General features: G+C 43.5%; 1 protein-coding gene across 1 annotated transcript in view; it reads right to left on the bottom strand.

The window, feature by feature from the left end:
• LOC145343550 (interleukin-6 receptor subunit beta) overlaps positions 1 to 20,678 on the bottom strand; it is a 50,194-nt gene extending 29,516 nt beyond the window's left edge. The window contains exons 1-3 of the mRNA XM_080189798.1: positions 20,551 to 20,678; positions 13,856 to 14,031; positions 12,211 to 12,341 (exon numbers count right to left, since the gene is read on the bottom strand). Coding sequence (XP_080045924.1) covers positions 12,211 to 12,341; positions 13,856 to 14,031; positions 20,551 to 20,678 — 435 coding nt within the window. The remainder of the gene's footprint in view (positions 1 to 12,210; positions 12,342 to 13,855; positions 14,032 to 20,550) is intronic.
• Positions 20,679 to 21,331: the final 653 nt, after the last annotated feature.

Genomic DNA, 21,331 nt, shown 5'->3' with positions numbered 1-21,331 from the left:
CCAGAGCCCAGTGTACCCAGCTCACAGCTTACGCAGAGCCCAGAGTAACCAGTTCACAGCTTATCCAGAGCCCAGTGTCTCCAGCTCACAGCTTACCCAGAGCCCAGTGTCTCCAGCTCACAGCTTACCCAGAGCCCAGTGTCTCCAGCTCACAACTTACCCGGAGCCCATTATAACCAGCTCACAGCTTACCCAGAGCCCAGTGTCTCCAGCTCACAGCTTACCCAGAGCCCAGTGTCTCCAGCTCACAACTTACCCGGAGCCCATTATAACCAGCTCACAGCTTACCCAGAGCCCAGTGTCACCAGCTCACAACTTACCCGGAGCCCATTATAACCAGCTCACAGCTTACCCGGAGCCCAGTGTCACCGGCTCACAGCTCACCCAGAGCCCAGTATGCAGCCTACTTTCTGGCTGTTCTGGTTAATGTTGTGAAGTTACAGTGGGCATTTTGGTCCATTCCTCCACTTGTGGCTCTAACTTTTTGTCAAATGTGACAGGGTTGCTCATAAGCTACACTGTCAGCCTCATTGTGGGATCAGATCTGACTGGTCATGCAATGTTCTATTTTCACATCACTTCAATGTCACTACAAGCTGGTGCTGCTGCTATGAGATTATACTTTGCGAGATTATATTTTATGAATGTAAAGAATTTTACAATTTAAACAAGGAATTTTGTTCCCTGACAGATATCTATTCAGCATCTGAGAATGCTGAATAGACACACCCAAACATTTTCTATTCTTTCATTTGGTATGGGCAAAACTGGTTAGGCTGCCATTTATTGATGGTGAGCTGCCTTGGGAATCACAGAAACTCTACAGTGCAGAGGAGGCCATTTGGCCCATCGAGTTCACACCAACAACAATCCCACCTCAGCCTTATCTCTGCAACCCCACATAGTTATCCCACTAATTCCTCTAATCTACGCATCCAGGGACAATAAGGGGCAATTTAGCATGGCCAGTGCACCAAACCCGCACATCTTTGGACTATGAGAGGAAACGGGAGCACCCAGACACTGGAAGAAGTTACCACAGACAGTGACTCAAGCCAAAGTTGAACCTGGGCCTCTGGAGCTGTGAGGCAGTAGTGCTAACCACTGTGCCATGTGCGGGTTAGGTGGATTGGCCACACTAAATTGCCTCTTAGTATCAGAGGGATTAGCTGAGTAAATACATAGTGTTACGGGGTGAGGGCAAGGGTGGGATTTGTCAGGCAGAAAAGAACAACGTACAATACAGCACAGGCCCTATGCCCACCAAATCTGTGCCAATACAGATGCCTCTCTAATCTAATATTTTCTTGCCTTTACATTGTCCATATCCTTCTACTCCTGCCTATTCATGTTTCTATCCAGATCCCTCTCAGATATTATTATAGAATCCGCTTCCATCACCTCCTCCAGCAGCATGTTCCAGGCATTCATCATCCTCTGCGTGAAAAATTTGCTCCTTATATCTCTTTTAAACTTTCCCCCTCTCAGTTTCAACCTATACCCCCATGTAATTGGCCCTATGACCTTGGGAAAAAGTCTCTGACCATCCACTGTATCCTAATCTGTCATAATTTGTAAACCTCTAACAGATCCCCCCTCATTCTCCAATGAGAACAATCCAAGTTTGTTCAACCTTTCTTCATAGTCCATATCCTCCAAACCAGGCAACATCCTGGTAAGGAAGAGATAATGGCATAGTGGTATTGTCACTGGACTAGTAATCCAGAGACCCAAGGTAATGTTCTGGGGACCTGTGTTCAAACCTTATCACGATGGATGATGCAATTTGAATTCTATCTCTACTGCTGACCATGACCATTGTTGATTGTTGTAAAAACCTATCTAGTTCACTAATGTCCTTTAGGGAAAGTAATCTGCCATTCTTAGCTGGTCTGGCTATATGCAAGCTGAAAGCAAAAGTTAGATATTGTCCTCTGCATGTGAATTTTGTGGCCCGCATGGTGGCACAGTGGTTAGCACTGCTTCCTCAGAGCATCAGGGACCCAGATTCAATTACTGGCTAGGGTCACTGTCTGTGTGGAGTTTTCACATACTTCTGGTGCCTGTGTTGGTTTCCTTTTACTGTTCCAGTTTCCTCCCACAGCCCAGAGATGTGCAACTTAGGTTGATTGGCCATGGTAAATTGCCCCTTAGTGTCAGGAGGACCAGCAGGGTAAATACATAGGGCTACGGAGATAGGGGCTGGATGGGATTGTGGTCAGTGCAGATTCAATGGGTCGAATGGCCACCTTCTGCACTGTATGGATTCTATAATTCTAAATCACTTATGCACCCTGTCCAATGCATTAACATCGTTCCGGTAGTGTGGCGACCAGAATTGTATGCAATACTTCAAATGCGGCCTGACCAAGGTCATACACAGCTGCAACATGATTTTCCAATTCCTATACTCAATGCCCTGACCAATGAAGGCCAGCATGCCATACGCCTTCTTGACTACATTGTCCACCTGAGTTGCCATCTTCAGGGAACTGGATCTGCACACCTAGATCCCTTTATATGCTAATATTTCTAATGGCTCTACCGTTTACTGTATTCTTTCCTTCTGCAGTAGACCTTCCAAATCACATCACCTTACATTTGTCTGGGTTAAATTCCATCTGCCACCTTTCGGCCCAGGTCTCCAGCCAATTTGTATCCTGCTGTATCCTCTGACAATCCTCCTCATTATCCACTACTCTCCCAATTTTTGTATCATTTGCAAATTCACTTATCAGACCACCTACATTTCCCTCCAGATCATTTATATATATTACAAATAACAGAGGCCCCAGGACTGATCCTTGTGGAACATCGCTTGTCACAGCCCTCCAGTTAGAAAAGTACCCTTCCGTTGCTACTCTCTGCTTTCTACGCCCAAGCCAGTTTTGTATCAATCTTACTAGCTCACAAAGAACAAAGAATAATACAGCACAGGAACAAGCCCTTCGGCCCTCCAAGACTGCACCAATCATGTGTTCCTCACCTTGGATCCCATATGACTTCACTTTCTGTACCAGCCTGCCATGAGGAACCTTATTGAAGGTTTTATAAAAGTCCATGTATACAACATCCACTGCCCTGCCCTGGCCAATTTTTCTCGTCACTTTCTCAAAGAACTCAATCAAGTTTGTGAGTCACAACTCCCCCCTTCACAAAACCATGCTGCCTATCACTAATAGGCATATTGTCCTCCAGATGTGGGTATATCCTGCCCCTAAGAACCTTCTCCACTAATTTCCCCACCACTGATGTAAGGCTCACAGGCCTGTAATTTCCCGGATTGTCTCTTCTACCCTTCTTAAACAGAGAAACAATGTTCGCTACTCTCCAATACTCTGGTACCTCACCTATTGCTACAGGTGATGCAAAGATTTCGGCCAAGGTCTCAGCAATTTCTTCCCTCAGCTTTCTCAGTATTCTGGGGTAGACCCTGTCTGGCCCTAGGGACTTGTCCACCTTAATGTTTTTCAAAATCTCCAATATCTCCTCCCTTTTTATCTCAACATGACCTAGGACGTCAACATCCTCTTTTCACCATCCACCACAACCTTCTCCTTTGTGAATACTGATACAAAGTAATCATTAAGGACCCTCACCCACCTCATCTGGCACCATGCACAAAGATGGAAAATGGAGAAAAGGACATACGTGTGACATGGAAAGCAATTAATGGTGTCAATCCAGACTAGCTATTGCTGCTGGGAAGGAAAAAGGTATGGGCTTAGGAACAGTCTATCCAAAGATGCCCAATGCCATTAGTGCAAAAAGGATAAGGCATTTTCTTTTCATTCATGGATATGGGTATCACTGGCTCAGCCAATATTCATCACCCAGCACTATGTTCAGGCAATATGAAGCAGTAGGATAAAACAGGCAGAAAGCTCAAAAAGGAAAGTTTTTAATAAAAAACAGAAGTTGAAGATTTACAAGACATTGAGATACCCTACTTAAGAGAGATTGAAGAAATATCTGGAAACTACTGGAACGCCGAGATTCTGGTATAAACTCACAGGATATACGTTAAACTGGAGCAGTTGTTTCAATTCTTTCTAATATCAGACAACAGAGTTCTTCAACCATTCTGCATAAAGCTACATGGAGCAGGATGAACACAAGCTGAAGATTCTGGGAGAATTAACAGTGAATTTAAAGCAGAAAGAAGAACCTACGGAAGTACTGCGCCTAATTCAAGATCAGACTTGTTTACTTTTAAATAGAAAGGCATGGATGGAACTGAATCTAATCTGCAGAATAAAATAAAGAATGCTGACGGGTCAGTTAGGATAATTTCCAAATTTATTTACAGCACTGGGTGAGCTAAGAACAGCATATCGGATGACACTAAGCCCAGAAGCAAAACCAATGTGTTTTCATAACCTATAAAGGTTTCCCACCTGTACTTCTAATGGGTAAAGAAAGTGATCGACTCAATAAGACAAGGAGACATTTCATTCGTAAAAGAGACCACAAGTTGGTGCTTGGGGGCAATATTGGTTCTGAAGCCAAATGGTTCCATAAGAATATGTGTTGATCTCACACAACTCAATAAAACTGTGAAAGGGAGAGTCCATCCAATAATGTCAGTAAACGAGGGTTTAGCTAAATTAGGGGAAAGCCCAATATTCTCCAAATTAACAAGCAAATTCTGGCAAATACCCTCAGAATGGGATCCAAGTTTCTCACTTTTGTAACATTACTTGGAAGATCCTAACTTAACCGGTTACCTTTTGGAATAACATCAGCGTCAGAGATCTTTCAAAGAACAATGTCAAGTCTTTTAGAAGGTTTACACAGAGCTGTTGATGATGTATTGATATACAGACCCCCCTGGAGTTGGACGTGACATGAGAATGAGAGCCAAGAACAGTAGGTGCAAGTTTTTACAGGCATCAATCAAGTTTCTTGGTCCCGTAGTGAGAGAAGGAATAAAGGTTGATCTACTGAAAGCCAGAGTCATAATAGAACTTCCAGCCCCAAAAACATCACTGAGATGCAAAGGTTCATGGGAAAGGTGAATGAAGTGGCAAACCTTCTGAGAAAGCTGAACGGAGCTCAACAAGGCACTATATCAGTTGCTCTGCCAAACTAGCGAATGGTGTTGGGAAGAAGCACATCAGGAATCATTTGAAAAAAATCAAGGCAAGGTTAACATCAACAAAGGATATCAGCATGTTATGATCTGAAGTTAGCTATAACACCAGCAGCGGAGACATCCTCTACAAGATTGTGTGCAGTATTTTTTCAGTGCAAAGTGATGGAAAACACAGAACAGTCAATAGAAGCAAATTACTGCGGATGTTGGAATCTGAAACCAAAAGATAAAATAATAACTGCTAGTCCAGATGACCCTTTGTCAAAACTCAAAGCTTTGACAAAGGATCGTCTGGACTCGAAATGTCAGCTCTTTTCTCTCCTTACAGATGCTGCCAGACTTGCTGAGATTTTCCTGCATTTTCTCTTTTGGTTTCAGAACAGTCGATTATGCAGCAAGTTCGTCAACAGAGACAGAGAAGAAGTCATTGAAAAGGAAGCATTAACAACCTTCTGGTCATGTCAGAATTTTGCTGACTATGTCTTAGGTTTTCAGATTACGATTGAAACCTTTAGTCACACGACTGAATTCGAAAAGGCTTGCAGTGATGCCGTCAGGAGTTCAAAGGTTCCAATTAAAATTGTATTTATTAATCACAAGTAAGGCTTACATCAGCACTGCAATTAAGTTACTGTGAAATTTCCCTAGTCGCACATTCCGGCACCTGATTGGGTCAGTGCACCTAACCAGAGCATCTTTCAGACTGTGAGAGGAAACTGGTGCACCTGGAGGAAACCCACACAGACACAGGGAGAACATGCAGACTCCACACAGACAGTGACCCAAGCTGGGACTTGAACCTGGGTCCCTGGCACTGTGAGGCAGCAGTGCTAACCACTGTGTCGCTGCACAAGATTGATGAGGTTTGAGACTCATACAGCGTATGTTCAATGGAAACAATGGAGTATGGCAGGTATATTGATGGCAAAATACTGCGGATGTTGGAATCTGAAACAAAACCCGAAAATGCTGGACTATGTTGGCACTATTCTCTCTCCACAGACGCTGTCAGGCCTGCTGAGATGCTCCGGCATTTTCTGTTTTTGTGACAGCAGATGTATTAGCATGCATTGATACAGAGGATCAAGAAACCGCAACGTTAAATTTGTGGAAGAAGTCAAGGAGTTTGCTATAATGGCATTCCATACGTGACCAGCAATTACACCTAGACTGAGTGAAGTCAAGGAGGCTCCAAAATCAGACGAGGAATGTGGCTGATCAGTGAATTTTGAATTACAGGATGGTGACTAGATATACCACATAGTCCGATCTGGAGACCCATGGGTGGGATTTTCCACACCTCCCACCATGTGTTTCACACTGTGGCCTGACATTGGTTGTTAATGGGATCTTCTGGTTCCGTCACTGTCAATGGGGTTTCCTGTTTTATGCACCTGGTATGGTGGCATATGGGGGAAAGGGGAATCAGGACATTGAAATCGATGATCAGTCACGATCAAAATGAATGGCGGAGCAAGCTCAATGGGGCTGAATGGTCTACTCCTGCTTCTAGTTTCTATGTTAATCGCTTATATTACACGATGAATTAATATCTAAGGGTATTGCAGCACAACTCACTTGATACCATACACATGTATCGCATGGCAGTTCCAATCATGTGTTCTAATGAAGTTGCAGCATAATAGTAGCACACACTGTAACTCTACAGGTGTGGTACGATACTACTGCACTGCCATTCAGAGCACAGGCATTAGTTTTGCTACCTGTCAAAAAACCTGCACTAAACTGGAAAGAAAAACTTGCTGAAACACAGAATGTTACTAAATCTTTGTTACTAAATCATGACACAAAGATGAGTGGAAAAGCAAATTGTGCGGAGGGTGTGGAAAGTCTGCAGAGGGATCTGGATAGGCTGAGCGAGTGGGCGAGGACCTAGCAGATGGAGTACAATGTTAGCAAGTGTGAAGTTATCCACTTTGGCAGGAATAATAGTAGGAGGGATTACTATTTAAAGGGCGAAAAGCTGCAGCATGCTACGGTGCAGAGGGACCTGGGGATCCTTGTGCATGAGTCGCAAAAACCCAGTCTGCAGGTGCAGCAGGTGATCAAGAAGGCGAGTGCAGAGGAGGTTCACTAGGCTGATACCGGAGATGAGGGGGTTGGACTATGAAGAAAGAATAAATAGACTGGGTCTGTACTCGTTGGAGTTTAGAAGGATGAGGGGGAATCTTATAGAGACATATAAGATAATGAAAGGGATGGATAGGGTAGAGGCAGAGAGATTCTTCCCGCTCAGAAAGGACAGCAGGACTAGAGGGCACAGCCTCAAGATAAGGGGGGGTGCAGTTTAGAACGGAGTTGAGGAGGAACTTCTTCACTCAAAGGGTGGTGAATCTCTGGAATTCTCTGCCCGTTGAAGTGGTGGAGGCTACCTCGCTAAGTATATTTAAGACACGGGTAGATAGGTTTTTGACAGACAAGGGAATTAAGGGTTATGGGGAGAGGGCGGGAAAGTGGAACTGATCCACTTCAGATCAGCCATGATCTTATTGAATGGCGGGGCAGGTTTGAAGGGCTAGATGGCCTACTCCTGCTCCTATTTCTTATGTTCTTCCCTGCACACTGTCTGCATACCTCAGCGGTTCAAGTACATTTAAGCTTATAACACATCTGACAGGCTGAGAAGAGGTTAATACAAGTGTTCACATTTTTATCTTTGTGGTTTACAATGTTTTCTGAAGCCCAAAATGTGTCACTGTTGTTCTGCTTCATGCGTTCTGTTACAGGTATGTTCAGAGCTAATCGTACAATATGCTTAAAATAGTCATATCTAGATTTTTAAAACAATCTTCACTCTCTAGAAAGATGAACCCACTGCTCACTCGCGGGTGAGGTGGAAAATCGTAATCTTTTCATTCATCTGCCTGTTTGTGCTATGTATATGTATATCTATGAATATCTCTACATACTGCTATCTTTATTACACATTCTAACCATCAACCTGGCATCATCATTATTGATTTCATATCTAACTACAGCTGTAGTAACTTCAATGGAAAATCAGGGGTGTAGCTTAATTGCCACCATGTGTGACATACATTGCTGCTGATGCATTGGTATTTGGCGGGACCACTGCTCACATTTCGACTCTTTTGATCCTGGATTGATGGGTGAAGAGGGGAACCAGTTTACAATTGGTGGGAACATTACTTTCACCCTTAAAGAATGAGTAGAGACAAGGGGCCATAACTTCCCAGCGCCGGGGTTGGGGGGTGGGTGTAACTTGAAGGTAAACTGTGCAACTCACTCCCTCCCCTCAACCCGGAGGTTCTAAGAGTAGGTTTGCATGGCGATTGTCCTGGAAGTTCAAAAGTGTCGTGGATACTTGTTTTGCTTGGAACTATCTGATAACGCAATTTAAATATCAAACTTCGGATGGTCTGGACTACCACATCAAGTTACCCAGAAGAAGTTGGAATTAAAACCACTTCTAACTTCTGGATAACTACTGTACAGACTACACATCCCCCCCGTCCCCAGGGGACACTCTCCCATAATCCTGAAGTGCTAGGGGGCACCTCCCACCACCAACTACCACAATCTACATCATGGGGTAAACCATGCATCCCCACAGGAACTCCCCACCCCCACAAGAAACCCACCTTTGTGGGATTTTTCCAATCAGGTGGGCTCTCCCCCACCATGGGAACTACCATCCCCGATTGCTGCCCCTTCTTTCCTCTGCCAAGGCCAAATCTACCACCCCCTCCCCCTTCGCTATCACTGACAGGCCTGACTGCCCATCCCTCCCCAGAAGGGCCAGGCCTGATACATTCGCTGCACCTCCAGGCCTGACCTCCCCACTCCTGAATCCACCAACTATTGGCCTGTGACAGACGGATTTCCACACTGACACTCATACTGTTTGGCTGCTTTACGAATGCACCTTCCTTGGCCATCAAGCTTTATAGTGGGACTCAAAGCCAGAGCTTCTGGACAGAGGCAGGATGTTACTCAGTGCGCTTCTAATACTGGTGTTCCATTAGGGAGATGTGCTGAATGCAATCTGTCACGCTCTATATATCTGTATTCCCCTGAGTGGGCATCTTACTGACAGTGGCAGCAACAGAGGCTCAAATTCAAATACAGCTTGTGCCACAGCTCAGCAGAATCCTGCAGCGAAATGCTCCGTCGCTTTGTCCACTTTCTGCCCCTTTTGGGCACAATTTCTCTGCATATATCTTAACAAAACTAAACAGCAAAAGGTTGGAAGTAAATTACCCACACAATTCACCTTCATGGGCCTGAACGTCTGCTGGTCGGCAGTCAGAGTCAGATTGCCATTCTGCTTCTAGTTACATCCCTGGAAATGCAGCCACTCCCTTCACGCCCCATCTTCGACTCAGGCTGGACGAGGATTATATAGGGCTGCATGAACCTAAGATCCTCAATCGAGAGCTGGAGAGTCGGAGGTAAATAAACAATCCCCCCTTTACTAATGGCACTGGCTGCTATAAAGCAGATAGGTTTAAGGGTCCAGTCATATTCTGATGTCAAGGGGAACATAAAAACATAGGAATTCGGAGCAGAAGTGGGCAATTCAGCCCTTTGAACCTGCTCCACCATTTAATCAGATCATGGCTGATCTCTCCCTGGTCTCAAATCCACCTCCCCACCTGTTCCCCATATCCTCAAATCCCTTTTTTTTTTGTTTTTAAAAAAAAGTTTATTTATTAGTCACAAGCAAGCTCACATTAACACTGCAATGAAGTTGCTGTGAAAATCTCCTAGTTGCCACACTTCGGCACCTGTTCGGGTACACTGAGGGAGAATTTAGTATGGCCAATTCATCTAACCTGCATCTTTGGACTGTGGGAGGAAACTGGAGCACCCAGAGGAAACCCACGCAGACACGGGGAGAATGTGCAAACTCCACACAGACAGTGACCGAAGCCGGGAATTGAACCTGGGTCGCTGGCGCTGTGAGGCAGTAGTGCTCATCACCGTGCCACAAGGAATATATTTATCTCATTCTTGAAGATGATTCGGACTCCACTGCACTATGGTTCAGCAAGTTCCACAAACTCACCACCCCTCTGAGGTGTAGTTCCTCCTCTTCTCAGTTTTAAAGGTGGTAAGTTTGTAAAGTAAGTGGGCAAGAATGGGCGGGGGGGGGGTGTTGTCAGTCAGAGAAGAGCGTGTCAGATGATCAGTGGGGAAGGGAGTCGGATGGTCATTGAAGACACGGTTGAGTGGTCAGCAGGATGAAGTGCCGATGGTTAGAGAGGGCAGTCAGGTGGTTAGTGTGGAGGAGGTTCCAGGTGTTCGGGTCGGTTGGTTGGTCAGTGGGAGATGGTCGGGTGATCAGCAGTGATGTGTTGTCAGTGGTGGGGGCAAATGGTTGGTGGGTCATTGGAGTTAGTCAGTGGGGGTGGTCACTAGGGGAGGTTAGATGTTCAGGGGGAGTCTCATGGGTTGTAGGTGGGCAGAATCCCTTGGGGGTCAGTACTATATAGTTACCCAAGAGTTAGAAGTGTGGTTTTAATTCTTCTATCCTTTTCTGGGTAACCACTACTGTAACACAGCCAGAACTATCCGAAGTTTGTGATTTAAATCGTACTTTCAGGTAGCTCTGATTGCAGCAGTCCTTGCTGCGGGATTTCCAGGGAGGGGAGTTCCCCAGAGCATCTTTGGTACACCCCACAATTATGACTCTCAGAAGCCTGCAAGTTTTGAGCCAATGGTTCAACTTGATAAACAACAACATGATGCAGTCTATCCCAGTGTTAGTATCAATAAACACAAAGATCAAAGATAATCTATAAAAATACAGGTTATTTTAAAATTCAAATCAGAAGAGTAATCTGATGGTCAGGATGGCCTGCCCTTTACATTCCCTGCCTGATTTGCAGCTCCATCAACTTGAATGGAGAGTCAGGGGTGTTGTACAATGGCTTTGTTTCCCATCCATGACAAAATCTGTTGCTGATGTATTAGTCTTTTTTGGGACCATTCATTGTGCGCTTGTTTGGCTTAGTTGTTAGCACACACGCTCATTTATTGGTGAAAAGATTGGTGTTTTATATCCCATATCTGGCAAGACTGAGCTCATGATCTAAATTGAGCAAATGCACTTGTCATTGTGCTTGTTTAGAATTACATACTAAACTAAAATTCCACGTCCTGTTAACTCAACAGATGCTTGTTAAACCCACCCACCCAATCCCTCCACCCCCCCGCCCCCGCCATGACACTAATTGCAGAGAGTTTTCCTGATGTCCTCGTCAATGGTTCTGTCAAGGCTGGTGTGATAACTCCCAGGACTTGCATAGAGAATCACCAATCTACCTCCCTGTCGGACTCATTGAAAACGACCTCCCTGGAGATTGGTAATTAACCATCTAAGTGAATCTCGTATATCAAGCCCTGTATAAAGCAGGCCCCCGAGTGGGTCCATTATTCCTTCTGTCCCACTTGGGCTCATCACAGGCTTGTACTTTTTGTTTCATTTTACATTGTGCAATAAAAACACTGTTCCTTTAGCAATGATTCCTAGAGTTATTATAGCTGGTTCCACACAAGCAGATCGATTAGACTTCCACCTGACCAGTGTTTTTTAAAGTTAAAGTTTATTTTATTGTTGTCACAACTAGGCTTACATTAGCACTGCAATGAAGTTACTGTGAAAATCCCCTGATTGCCACACTCTGGCACCTGTTTGGATACACTGAGGGAGAATTTAGCATGGCCAATACATCTAACCAGCACATCTTTCGCACTGTGGGAGGAAACTAGAGCACCTGGAGGAAACCCATGCAGACACAGGGAGAATGTACAAACTCTGTACAGACTGTGATCCAAGCTGGGAATCAAACCCGGGTCCCTGGCACTGAGGCAGCAGTGCTAATTACCGTGCTGCACGCAGGATCTTACAGATTTCCCATGCTGTGCTTATACGGGAAATGCTTTAAAATCGTTCAGAAACTCATAAGGTACGGTATAAAGGCAGGTCTTGAAAACCACACTTTGTGCCTTTATGGCCTTGGTTTATAGTAAAAAATATTTCTAATGTCTGTGCTTTCCATTTTTTTTCCACGACATTTGATTTGTGCATAAATATTTAGTTTGTAATTCCAAAGAGTTACTTTACTTACCACATGCCAGTTTGCAGTTCCAGCCTTCGTGTAATTTAACTCATACCGCAGTTCCTCTGAAAAATCCCCCATCAGCTTTAACTGACCATCCTTCCTCTGATGCGTTATGTCGGAAGGTGTTTTGGGTCTCTCTGAAACAATCAATACAAATCAATTGAAATTTAAGTGCTATCATCTGTTATGCTATTATTTTTAACTGAATGCGGCTCCCCTAACTGTTCAGGCAGGGTGGTGTCAAAAAAAAAAAATGCGCTTTTCTACTGACGTTAATGATTTGACTCAATTTTATACGAAGGATTTTCATATCATCAGGGTTAGAATCATAGAATCATCGAGTTCGCACCGACATGTGAGATACACCTGAACTCCCACCTAATTGAAGTGGTGGAGGCTACCTCGCTAAATATTTTTAAGACGCGGGTTGATGGGTTTTTGTTAAGCGAGGGGATTAAGGGTTATGGGAGAGGGCGGGAATGTGGAACTGAGCCACGACAGATCAGCCATGATCTTATTGAATGGCGGGGCAGGCTCGAAGGGCTAGATGGCCTACTCCTGCTCCTATTTCTTATGTTCTTATGTTCTTATTAATTCCATCTACCAGCACTTGGCTCATAGCGCCGAATGTTATGACATGTCAAGTGTTCATCTAGGTACTTTTTAAAGGATGTGAGGCTACCTGCCTGTACCACCCTCCCAGACAGCGCATTCCAGACCAGAGTTGATCAATAATAACCAATCAAATCCTTGCACATCTGTTATACCTAAATGTAAAACAGCTATGCAGGGCATTGGTAAGACCACATCTGAAATACTGTGTTCGGTATTGGTTGCCTTATTGACACTGGAAGCAGTTCAGAGAAGGTTTACCAGCCTAACACCTGAGATGGGCAGGTTGTCTTATAAGCAAAGGTTGGACAGGCTAGGCTTGTATCCGTGAGCTGGCAAAACAGGGCAGGATAATGGTCACACCAGCTTGGTATGCCAACTTGCCTACTCTCTGAAACTGCCACATAAGGATCTCGATCTTAATCAGGCTAGTGAGCTGCATTGTACAGTGGGTGGGGACTTCCCAATAGGAAGAAAAGAAAATTGAAATGCAAATCCATTTTGATTACTTAAAGAACTGCTTATCGCTGGTTCCTTGAATTGATATGTGAGGTACAATGTTTCTTAAAATAAACTGTGGCATAAGAGTGTTCGAAACCTGCCAAGTGACCAGAAACTGCTGCACAGATAAATAGGTAAATACTGAACTTGTTCCAAAAGTCTTTAGCTGTTTATTAGAAGGTATCCTCCCAGTCTAAGGTAAAGGTCGTTTGAAAATGGTTCTCACTCACCCTGCAGTGAATAGTTGAAAACACAACATGCAAAGTATTCTCAACAATGCCACAGATACAATGGTGCTAAGAAAAATGTGTCATGACTCTTCAGCAAAACAAAAGTCATATGTGTGACTTTTACTTGTGATTATTTTGAGAAATTTTGACCCCTTTATGACTTGTTTTTATCCAATTAGTATTTTCTTCCTGGTAATTTGGTAAGCATGACTTTAGAAACAGTATCTGGTATTTTATGACTGGATCCTTCAGAGAAAACAAGTCAGTAAGCAGAAGTATCAGGAAATGCTTACCAGAAATTACATTACCTGACTCTTCGGGTATCAGTGTGACAGACTTTGTTTTCTGACACACTGTGCTTCTCCGATCTCTCATTTCTACCCATATTGTTACATTGTCTGAAATGTAAAGACATCTTCGCTCAATTGTGTAAAAAGTCCTGGTGGTGTTGACCAACTCTTCACTGGTAGGAAATTTTCTATTTCTGAAAAACAAGACAGAAGAGTTGTTGCAAATTCCACTCAGTTTACGCATGGAAAACATGAGCATTATAAATAACTTTTCTTCATTACAAGACATTCTGATTGTTTCTAAAGACATAAGCTATTTACTAATTATTGATGTGTAATGATTCAAGCCTGGAAATAGCTTTAAAAGAAAAGCGAAATATTAGGACCTGAGAAATGTAAATAAAGAATGCTGGGAAAATTCAGCAAGTCTGGCAGCATCTGTGGAGAAAGAAATCGTCCATACAACTTCTTCAGAGCAGAAATTGCTGCTAATGATATAATTGGATGAATGTTTGATGTATTTGCATGATGTTCCTCTCTCCATTATTTTAACAGCAATTAGTCTATTTAAAAATAATGGACAGAGAAATGTTAGGCAATCAAATTGAGTATTTGAGTATTTCCAGCAATATTTTGGATAGTCCTTTGCTAGCATGACAGTGCACAGTTTCTGAGTTAGTCTCTAGCATTGCTCAGAGATCAATAATTGGATTGGGAAAGAAGTAGATGTAGGGTAGACAGGTAGCAACATGAGGCTTAGCTCAGGGGAGAAAGAACTGCAAGTTAGGGTCTGATATTTTTAGAAATCAATACATTCAAGAGACGTAGGCAGTGAGATGCTGATTCATACAGTCATAGAGATTTGCAGCCTTCAAATAGGCCTTTGGCCTAACTTGTCCATGCCACCCTTTTTTTAACCACTATGCCCATCTTACCCATGCAACGGTTTAAAAGACAAAATTGTACCCACCTCTACTACTGCTTGTTCCAGACACTGTTCTAGATCCTTTTGTATCTCTCCCCTCTCACCTTTAACCTATGCCTTCCAGTTTTAGACTCCCCTACCTTTGGGTAAAGATGTTGACTATCTACCTTATCTATGCCACTCGTTATTTTATAAACCTCTATAAGACCACCGTTAAGCCTTCTTTACTCCAAGGAAAAAAGTCCCAGCCTCTCACTCCTTATCACTCCTGGTAGCAGCCTAGTAAATCTTTACTGCACTCTTTTTAGTTTAGTAATATCCTTTCTATAATAGGGTGACCAGAACAGTGCACAGTATTCCAAGCGTGGCTTTATCAGTGCTTTGTACCACTTTAACAAGACATCCCAACTGCTGTGTTCCTATCACCTATCACTAAATGCTGCAAAGAAAGCCACCCATCTACCCGATCAACCCAATGCTGAGCCTTTCCTGATAAGTTAAAAAGCACGTCAATCTCATGGCAACTAGTCACTTAACATCCAGGATCTCAGAAGACTTATTGCAATGGGGTGTTTCAGGGGTGAACGGAATCCATCAGATGAAATCCTGCAACAGTATATCAGTTTTGCACTTACACCATCCATGTCTGCTCAAGCCTTACTATTCGGCAGGAAATTTTATATAAGATGTGGTGAAAACTCAGTTGTCAAATTCAGAAGTCTAGAATTGGCAATAACAAGTATTGTTCAATACAGTGGGAAACAATTGTATTTCATTCCAAGATGAACAGACTTCAGGAGGAGGCGAGGAAGCAAACCAAGTGATTGGAATAACTGAATCCATGAATGCTACAGGAAATGAATGCCAATGGGTTAATGCCCGTAAATCCTGTGTCTTCTGCTAACGGTCAAAAATAGGATGGCACAGTGGCACAGTGGTTAGCACTGCCGCCTCACAGAGCCAGAGATTCCAGAGGTTCAATTCCAGCCTTGGGTCACGGTCTGCGTGGAATTTGCGCATTCTCCTCGTATCTGTGTGGGTTTCTTTCCACAGTCCAAAGATGTGCCAGTTAGATGAATTGGCCGTGCTAAATTGACTCTAGTTTCAGGGGAATTAGCAGGGTAAATATGTGGACTTAGAGGAACAGGGCCTGAGTGGGATTATTGTTGGTGCAGACTTGATGGACTGAATGGCCCCCTTCTGTACTGTAGGGATTCTATGATTAGAAATGGTTTCCCCTTTTTAAGGTGAATGTTTTGAAAAGACTTTTACAAGGGCCTAACAGGGAAAAAAAGAACAAGTGGACTGAAGGGAACTGGCAGCATTTCTTATCATCTCCACAGAAGCAGAAAAGATGCTTTAGAGTGAGTGAGGGAACTGGTGTCAGATCTTTCAATATCTGTCACTGCAGGCAAGGTACTGACCCACTTCTGAACTCTATTAGTTTCACTCATCAATCTCGACAAGTTAACTTGGTGTGATGTAGATCCTTCAGATACAGCTTCTCTTCAATGCAAAGCATCCTGGAGCAAATAACATGCCAGGAACTTCTATACACGATCCACACCACACAAGAGCTTTCTTGAAACTCTGTGGAAATACTGAGGACTGATCTATAAACCTGGTAGCTGGCTATCGACAGGAGAATCTGGCTTCCCTGGAGTGCTGCCAATGAACCTGGCTTCTTATGCTCTGATGAAAGGCCATCAACCTAATGTTAACTCTTGTTGTCACTTCGCAAATGCTACTTTATCTTATTTTTAAATTTCATTTTGCTTTCAACTCCTTGCATGGCCTGCTGATTTCTCCTCCAATAAATGAATGATGAAGATGGAATCCCCCTGGGTACAAATATTTCCTTTCCTTTCAGGGAAATTCCTCAAACAATAACCAGTCTTGAGAGAGAATCATCAAAATGAAGCCAAGCACCTCTAAAAATAAGCAAAAGAAACAGTTTAACAAAAGAGTAGATGATGTGCTTTGGAATTCAGGACCTAACATAACGGTGGCAGATCCTATCTATCTCTCAGTGCTGGCACAGTAGTTAGGGCAGCACGGTAGCACAATGGTTAACACTGCTGCCTCACAGTGCCAGGGACCCGGGTTCAAATATGGCCTTGGGTGACTGTCTTAATGGAGTCTGCACCTTCTCCCCATGTCTGCGTGGGTTTTCTCCAGGTGCTCCAGTTTCCTCCCACAGTCCAAAGATGTACACATTAGATTGATTAGCAATGCAAAATTGCCCTTTAGTCTCAGGGGAACTAGCTAAGATAAATATGTGGGATGACAGTAGGTGTAGACTTGATAGGCTGAATGGCCTCCTTCTGCACTGTAGGGATTCTAGGATTCTAAGATTAAGGTCCAGCAGGATTACACCCGACCAGACCAATGAGAATTTCACACCCAATGCTGTTTTTTTTTAAACAAATTAATGGGTGTTTACAATTTTTAAGAATAATAGCTTAGGAACAGAATGGAAAATAGAGGAAAAAGATAGAAACCAAGTTATAGAATGCTAAGACAGGTGAAGCAGTGAAATAGGAATGCCAAACAGAAGGAAAGAGGGGTAGAAGACTAGAGGTAGCAAGATGCTGCAGCAATAGGAGCCAAGCTAAGAATTAGGCAGCACAAACTTGAAAGCGACCCAACCGTACAAGTGTTGGAAGAGGCACAATGGAAGGCAGAACTTAAAAACACATCTTCAAAGCAGTAGCAGTGCCTAGCAGGGAGCAGAGCAAAAGAAGAGTAAGCCCATCTGTGAGGGAAAAGAATCTGGGATTACTCGCAGAGCCAGAGAATGTGACTGGCCAGAACCGGAATACCAATCGGATATAGGGCCAAGCCTCGAATGTCATTAAAATACTGATTTTGAAATTGGGACTATTGATTTTGTTAACACATTTTTGCCTTTAAATCCTCAGACAATTAGATGCTGTCAGAACAAAACCACCTTTTAAGAAGGAAAGAGCAAAGTACAGCACAGTATCAGGCCCTTAGGCCTTCCAACTAGGGGGCACAGCCTCAAGATAAAGGGGAGGCGGTTTAGAACGGAGTTGAGGAGGAACTTCTTCACTCAAAGGGTGGTGAATCTCTGGAATTCTCTGCCCGTTGAAGTGGTGGAGGCTGCCTCGCTAAATATTTTTAAGACGCGGGTTGATGGGTTTTTGATAAGAGAGGGGATTAAGGGTTATGGGGAGAGGGCGGGAAAGTGGAACTGAGCCACGACAGATCAGCCATGATCTTATTGAATGGCGGGGCAGGCTCGAAGGGCTAGATGGCCTACTCCTGCTCCTATTTCTTATGTTCTTATGTTCTTATGCCCGTGCCAATCATGATGCCCTGATCAAAAAAAACTTCTGCCCTTACTCGGACCGCATCCCTCTATTCTCTCCCTCACATACCCATCTAGATGCCTCTTAAATGTTGCAAACATTTTACTTGGAGACAGGAGAAAAAAATATTTTGAGGGAAGGAATTCATATGAAGAGGGGTGAAAAATAATTTAAAGCAATTGGACTCAGTAAGTAACCAATGGGCTGGTTTGTAGAGGAGCCAGTGTTTTACAAAAAAGACATTTGATAAAGGCACCACATAAAAGGCTACTTTATAAGCTAAGAGCCCATGGTGTTGGGTGTAGTACACTAGCATGGATAGAGGATTGGCTAACTGAAAGAAGAGTGAGAATTGGGATAAGAGGTGCATTTTCAGGGTGACAACCTGAAACTTAGTGGAATGCCACAGGAATCAGTACTGGGGCCACAATTTACAATCGATACTAATGACTGAGACCAGGGAAGTGAATGTACTATTGCTAAGTTTGTGGGTGACAAAAATACGTGGGAAGGCAAGTGGTGAGGATGACACAAAGTGTCCGCAGAGGGACACAGACAGGTTAGGTGAGTGGGCAAAAACTTGGCAGATGGATTATAATGTAGGGAAATGTGAAGTTGCACATGTTGGTGGAAAGAATTAACAAACTAAATATTATTTAAATGGAAAAAGACTGTGGATTGCTTCAGCACAAAGGGATTTGGGGGTCCTTGTGCATAAATCACAAAAGATTAGCATGCAGGTTTAGCAGTTAATAGGAAAGGCAAATGAAATGTTGGCCTTTATTTCAGAGGGAATGGAGTATAAAAATAGGGAAGCCTTGCTAAAAAACTGTACAAGGCATTAGTTAAACCATACCTGGAATACTGTGAACAGTTTTGATTCCCTTTTCTAAAGAAAAATACATTGACATTGGGGCAAGTCCAGAGAAGATTCACTAGATTGATCCCTACCATGGAGAGATTTCCTTATAAGGACAGGCTATGTAGATTGGGCCTGGACTCATTGGAGTTTAAAAGAATGATAGGTGACCTTATTGAGATGTATAGGATTCTCAGGGTACATTCAGAGCAGTTATTTCCTTTGAGGGAGAGTCTAGGGCCAGAGTACGTAATCTCCAAGTAAGGGATCGCCCACAGGGGTGAGATGAGCAGTGAATCTATGGAATTCTTTACCACAGAAGTTTTAGAGGCTGTGTCGTTAAGTATGTTCAAGGCTGAGATAAACAGATTTTCAATCAGTAAGTAAATAGCCTACATCTGCTCTTACATCTCACGGTCTAATAGTGGGAAGGAATCACTGAATAGTACAGCATGGAGAAGACAATTCAGCTCTTTTGCATCTGTACAGACTCCTTGTATGGCCAACTCAGCTGGTCCCACTCCCCTGCCGTCTCACTGTAGCCCTGCAAATCCTTTCTCCTCAGATAATTAGCCAATTCCATTTTGAAAACCATGATTGAACGAACGTCCATCACACTCGGACTGTGCATAATAGGTTTTTCCTCGTATCCCTTTTGGTTCTTTGCCGTTCACCTTAAATCACTGTCCTCTGGCTCTCACCCCTTCCACCAATGGGAACACTTTTTTCTTGTTTACTCTGTCCAGACCTCTTGTGGTTTTGAAAGATCCTGCAAGGCTGGGGAGAAATGGGCTTGAAATGGAAAGCAGTGTCACAGTGCCACCACTGGAGAGAGTGTATATTTCAGGCATGATTTGTGACTGAGCTTGGGATAAACCTTATTCCACTGAAGTTTCCCACACCCAACAGGAACTGAAATGTGGCCCAAACTTGAGGCTTTAACTTGTTATGGACACAGTATTTTATAAGAAAGTGAAAGCACTTAATGTATCATCTCTTCCCCTAGCCAATGACAATTCTGCTACTAACAAAGTAACTGGTTATAATAACGTAAATGTAAGAAGTCAGCAAAAAAATGTAACTCACCCACATCCAAGTTAAATGTAAAGCAGTTATGTTATTACGTATTTATATGTAGTTACACCAAAACCTGGCTTTTTACTATAATATTAGTAAATCTCCTGTTGGTTTGAAAATTCTTGAGTCCTTGATGCAGCAATGTTGGCGTGACTTGGTGGGATTTATATATAGAAATAAAGGATCCGGTGTAGGCCATTCAGCCCCTCGAGCCCCATCTGCCAGCCATTCAACAAGACTATGGCTGACTTACTGACTTATCAGTAAAGATACTGAAAACATACTTATCAAGAAAGCTATCCTTAGACATGTCAGACTATCTCAGACAATTCCCAGCCAGCTCCCACTCCCCATTTACCTCCTCCCACGCTCGCCCACCCCACCATGGCTCTTTACACTCCTATTTTCTCGCCTTATTGTGTTTCACATTCCCAGCGTGTGCAATTGTCCTTTTTATGTACACATTGTTTAGTTAAAATAAAAATGTGTTCTGCAAAGACAGAAATTCAACTGCACTCACTGCCAGAGTATTTTTAGTGTGTAGATGGTAGTATTTGTGTGATGATTTCCAGGGGTCCAGGTGCAGTTCAGTCCATTTTCAATTTCTCCCATGTAGTAGCATTCCAGGTTGTGTGGTCCATCTGACATGTACAAGATTAAACACACAGTCTTAAAAACAGTGCAGACTGAAATTTCATTGCAAACACTTTTTCACACTTCAGACATTTTGCAAAATGGCCAAGTTGCGCTGACCATAGTGTTGTAGTGGAGACACTACAACAAATGTCTTAGCAGGGAGGTTAGCTGGAGCGTTTAGGCAGGGTTTAAACTAATAGGGAGGGGGGTGGGGATGAGACTGATAGCTCATTAGACACTGGTGTCGGGAGTGAGTTGGGTGATAGGGTAGGTTTGGGTGAAAGGAAAATTATCAGGGGGAAGGAGGTTCCGAGTGGGCCTGGAGGGTTGGACTGTGTCTGTTTCAATGCGAGGAGTGTGACGGGTAAAATGGATGAGCTTAGGGCCTTGATGTTCGTGAGGAAGTTAGATGTGGTGGCAGTGACGGAGACATGGTTAAAGGAAGGGCAGGATTGGCAGCTGAATGTTCCTGGGTATAAGTGTTTTAGGTGTGACAGAGGAGGGTTGAAGAGAGGTGGTGGGGTGGCGCTGTTAGTAAAGGAGCACATCACAGCAGTGCAGAGGGAGGATAATATAGAGGAGTTAGGGATGGAGTCGCTGTGGGTGAAGTTGAGGAATAGGAAGGGAGAGATTACAATGCTAGGGGTATACTATAGGCCACCCAA

This window comes from Carcharhinus amblyrhynchos, chromosome 5 (genome assembly GCF_965287045.1).
Source record: "Carcharhinus amblyrhynchos chromosome 5, sCarAmb.v2.hapA, whole genome shotgun sequence".
Lineage (NCBI taxonomy): Eukaryota > Metazoa > Chordata > Chondrichthyes > Carcharhiniformes > Carcharhinidae > Carcharhinus > Carcharhinus amblyrhynchos.
The sequence above is the reverse complement of the archived record's forward strand: the minus strand, read 5'-3'. Positions and strand labels throughout refer to the sequence as shown.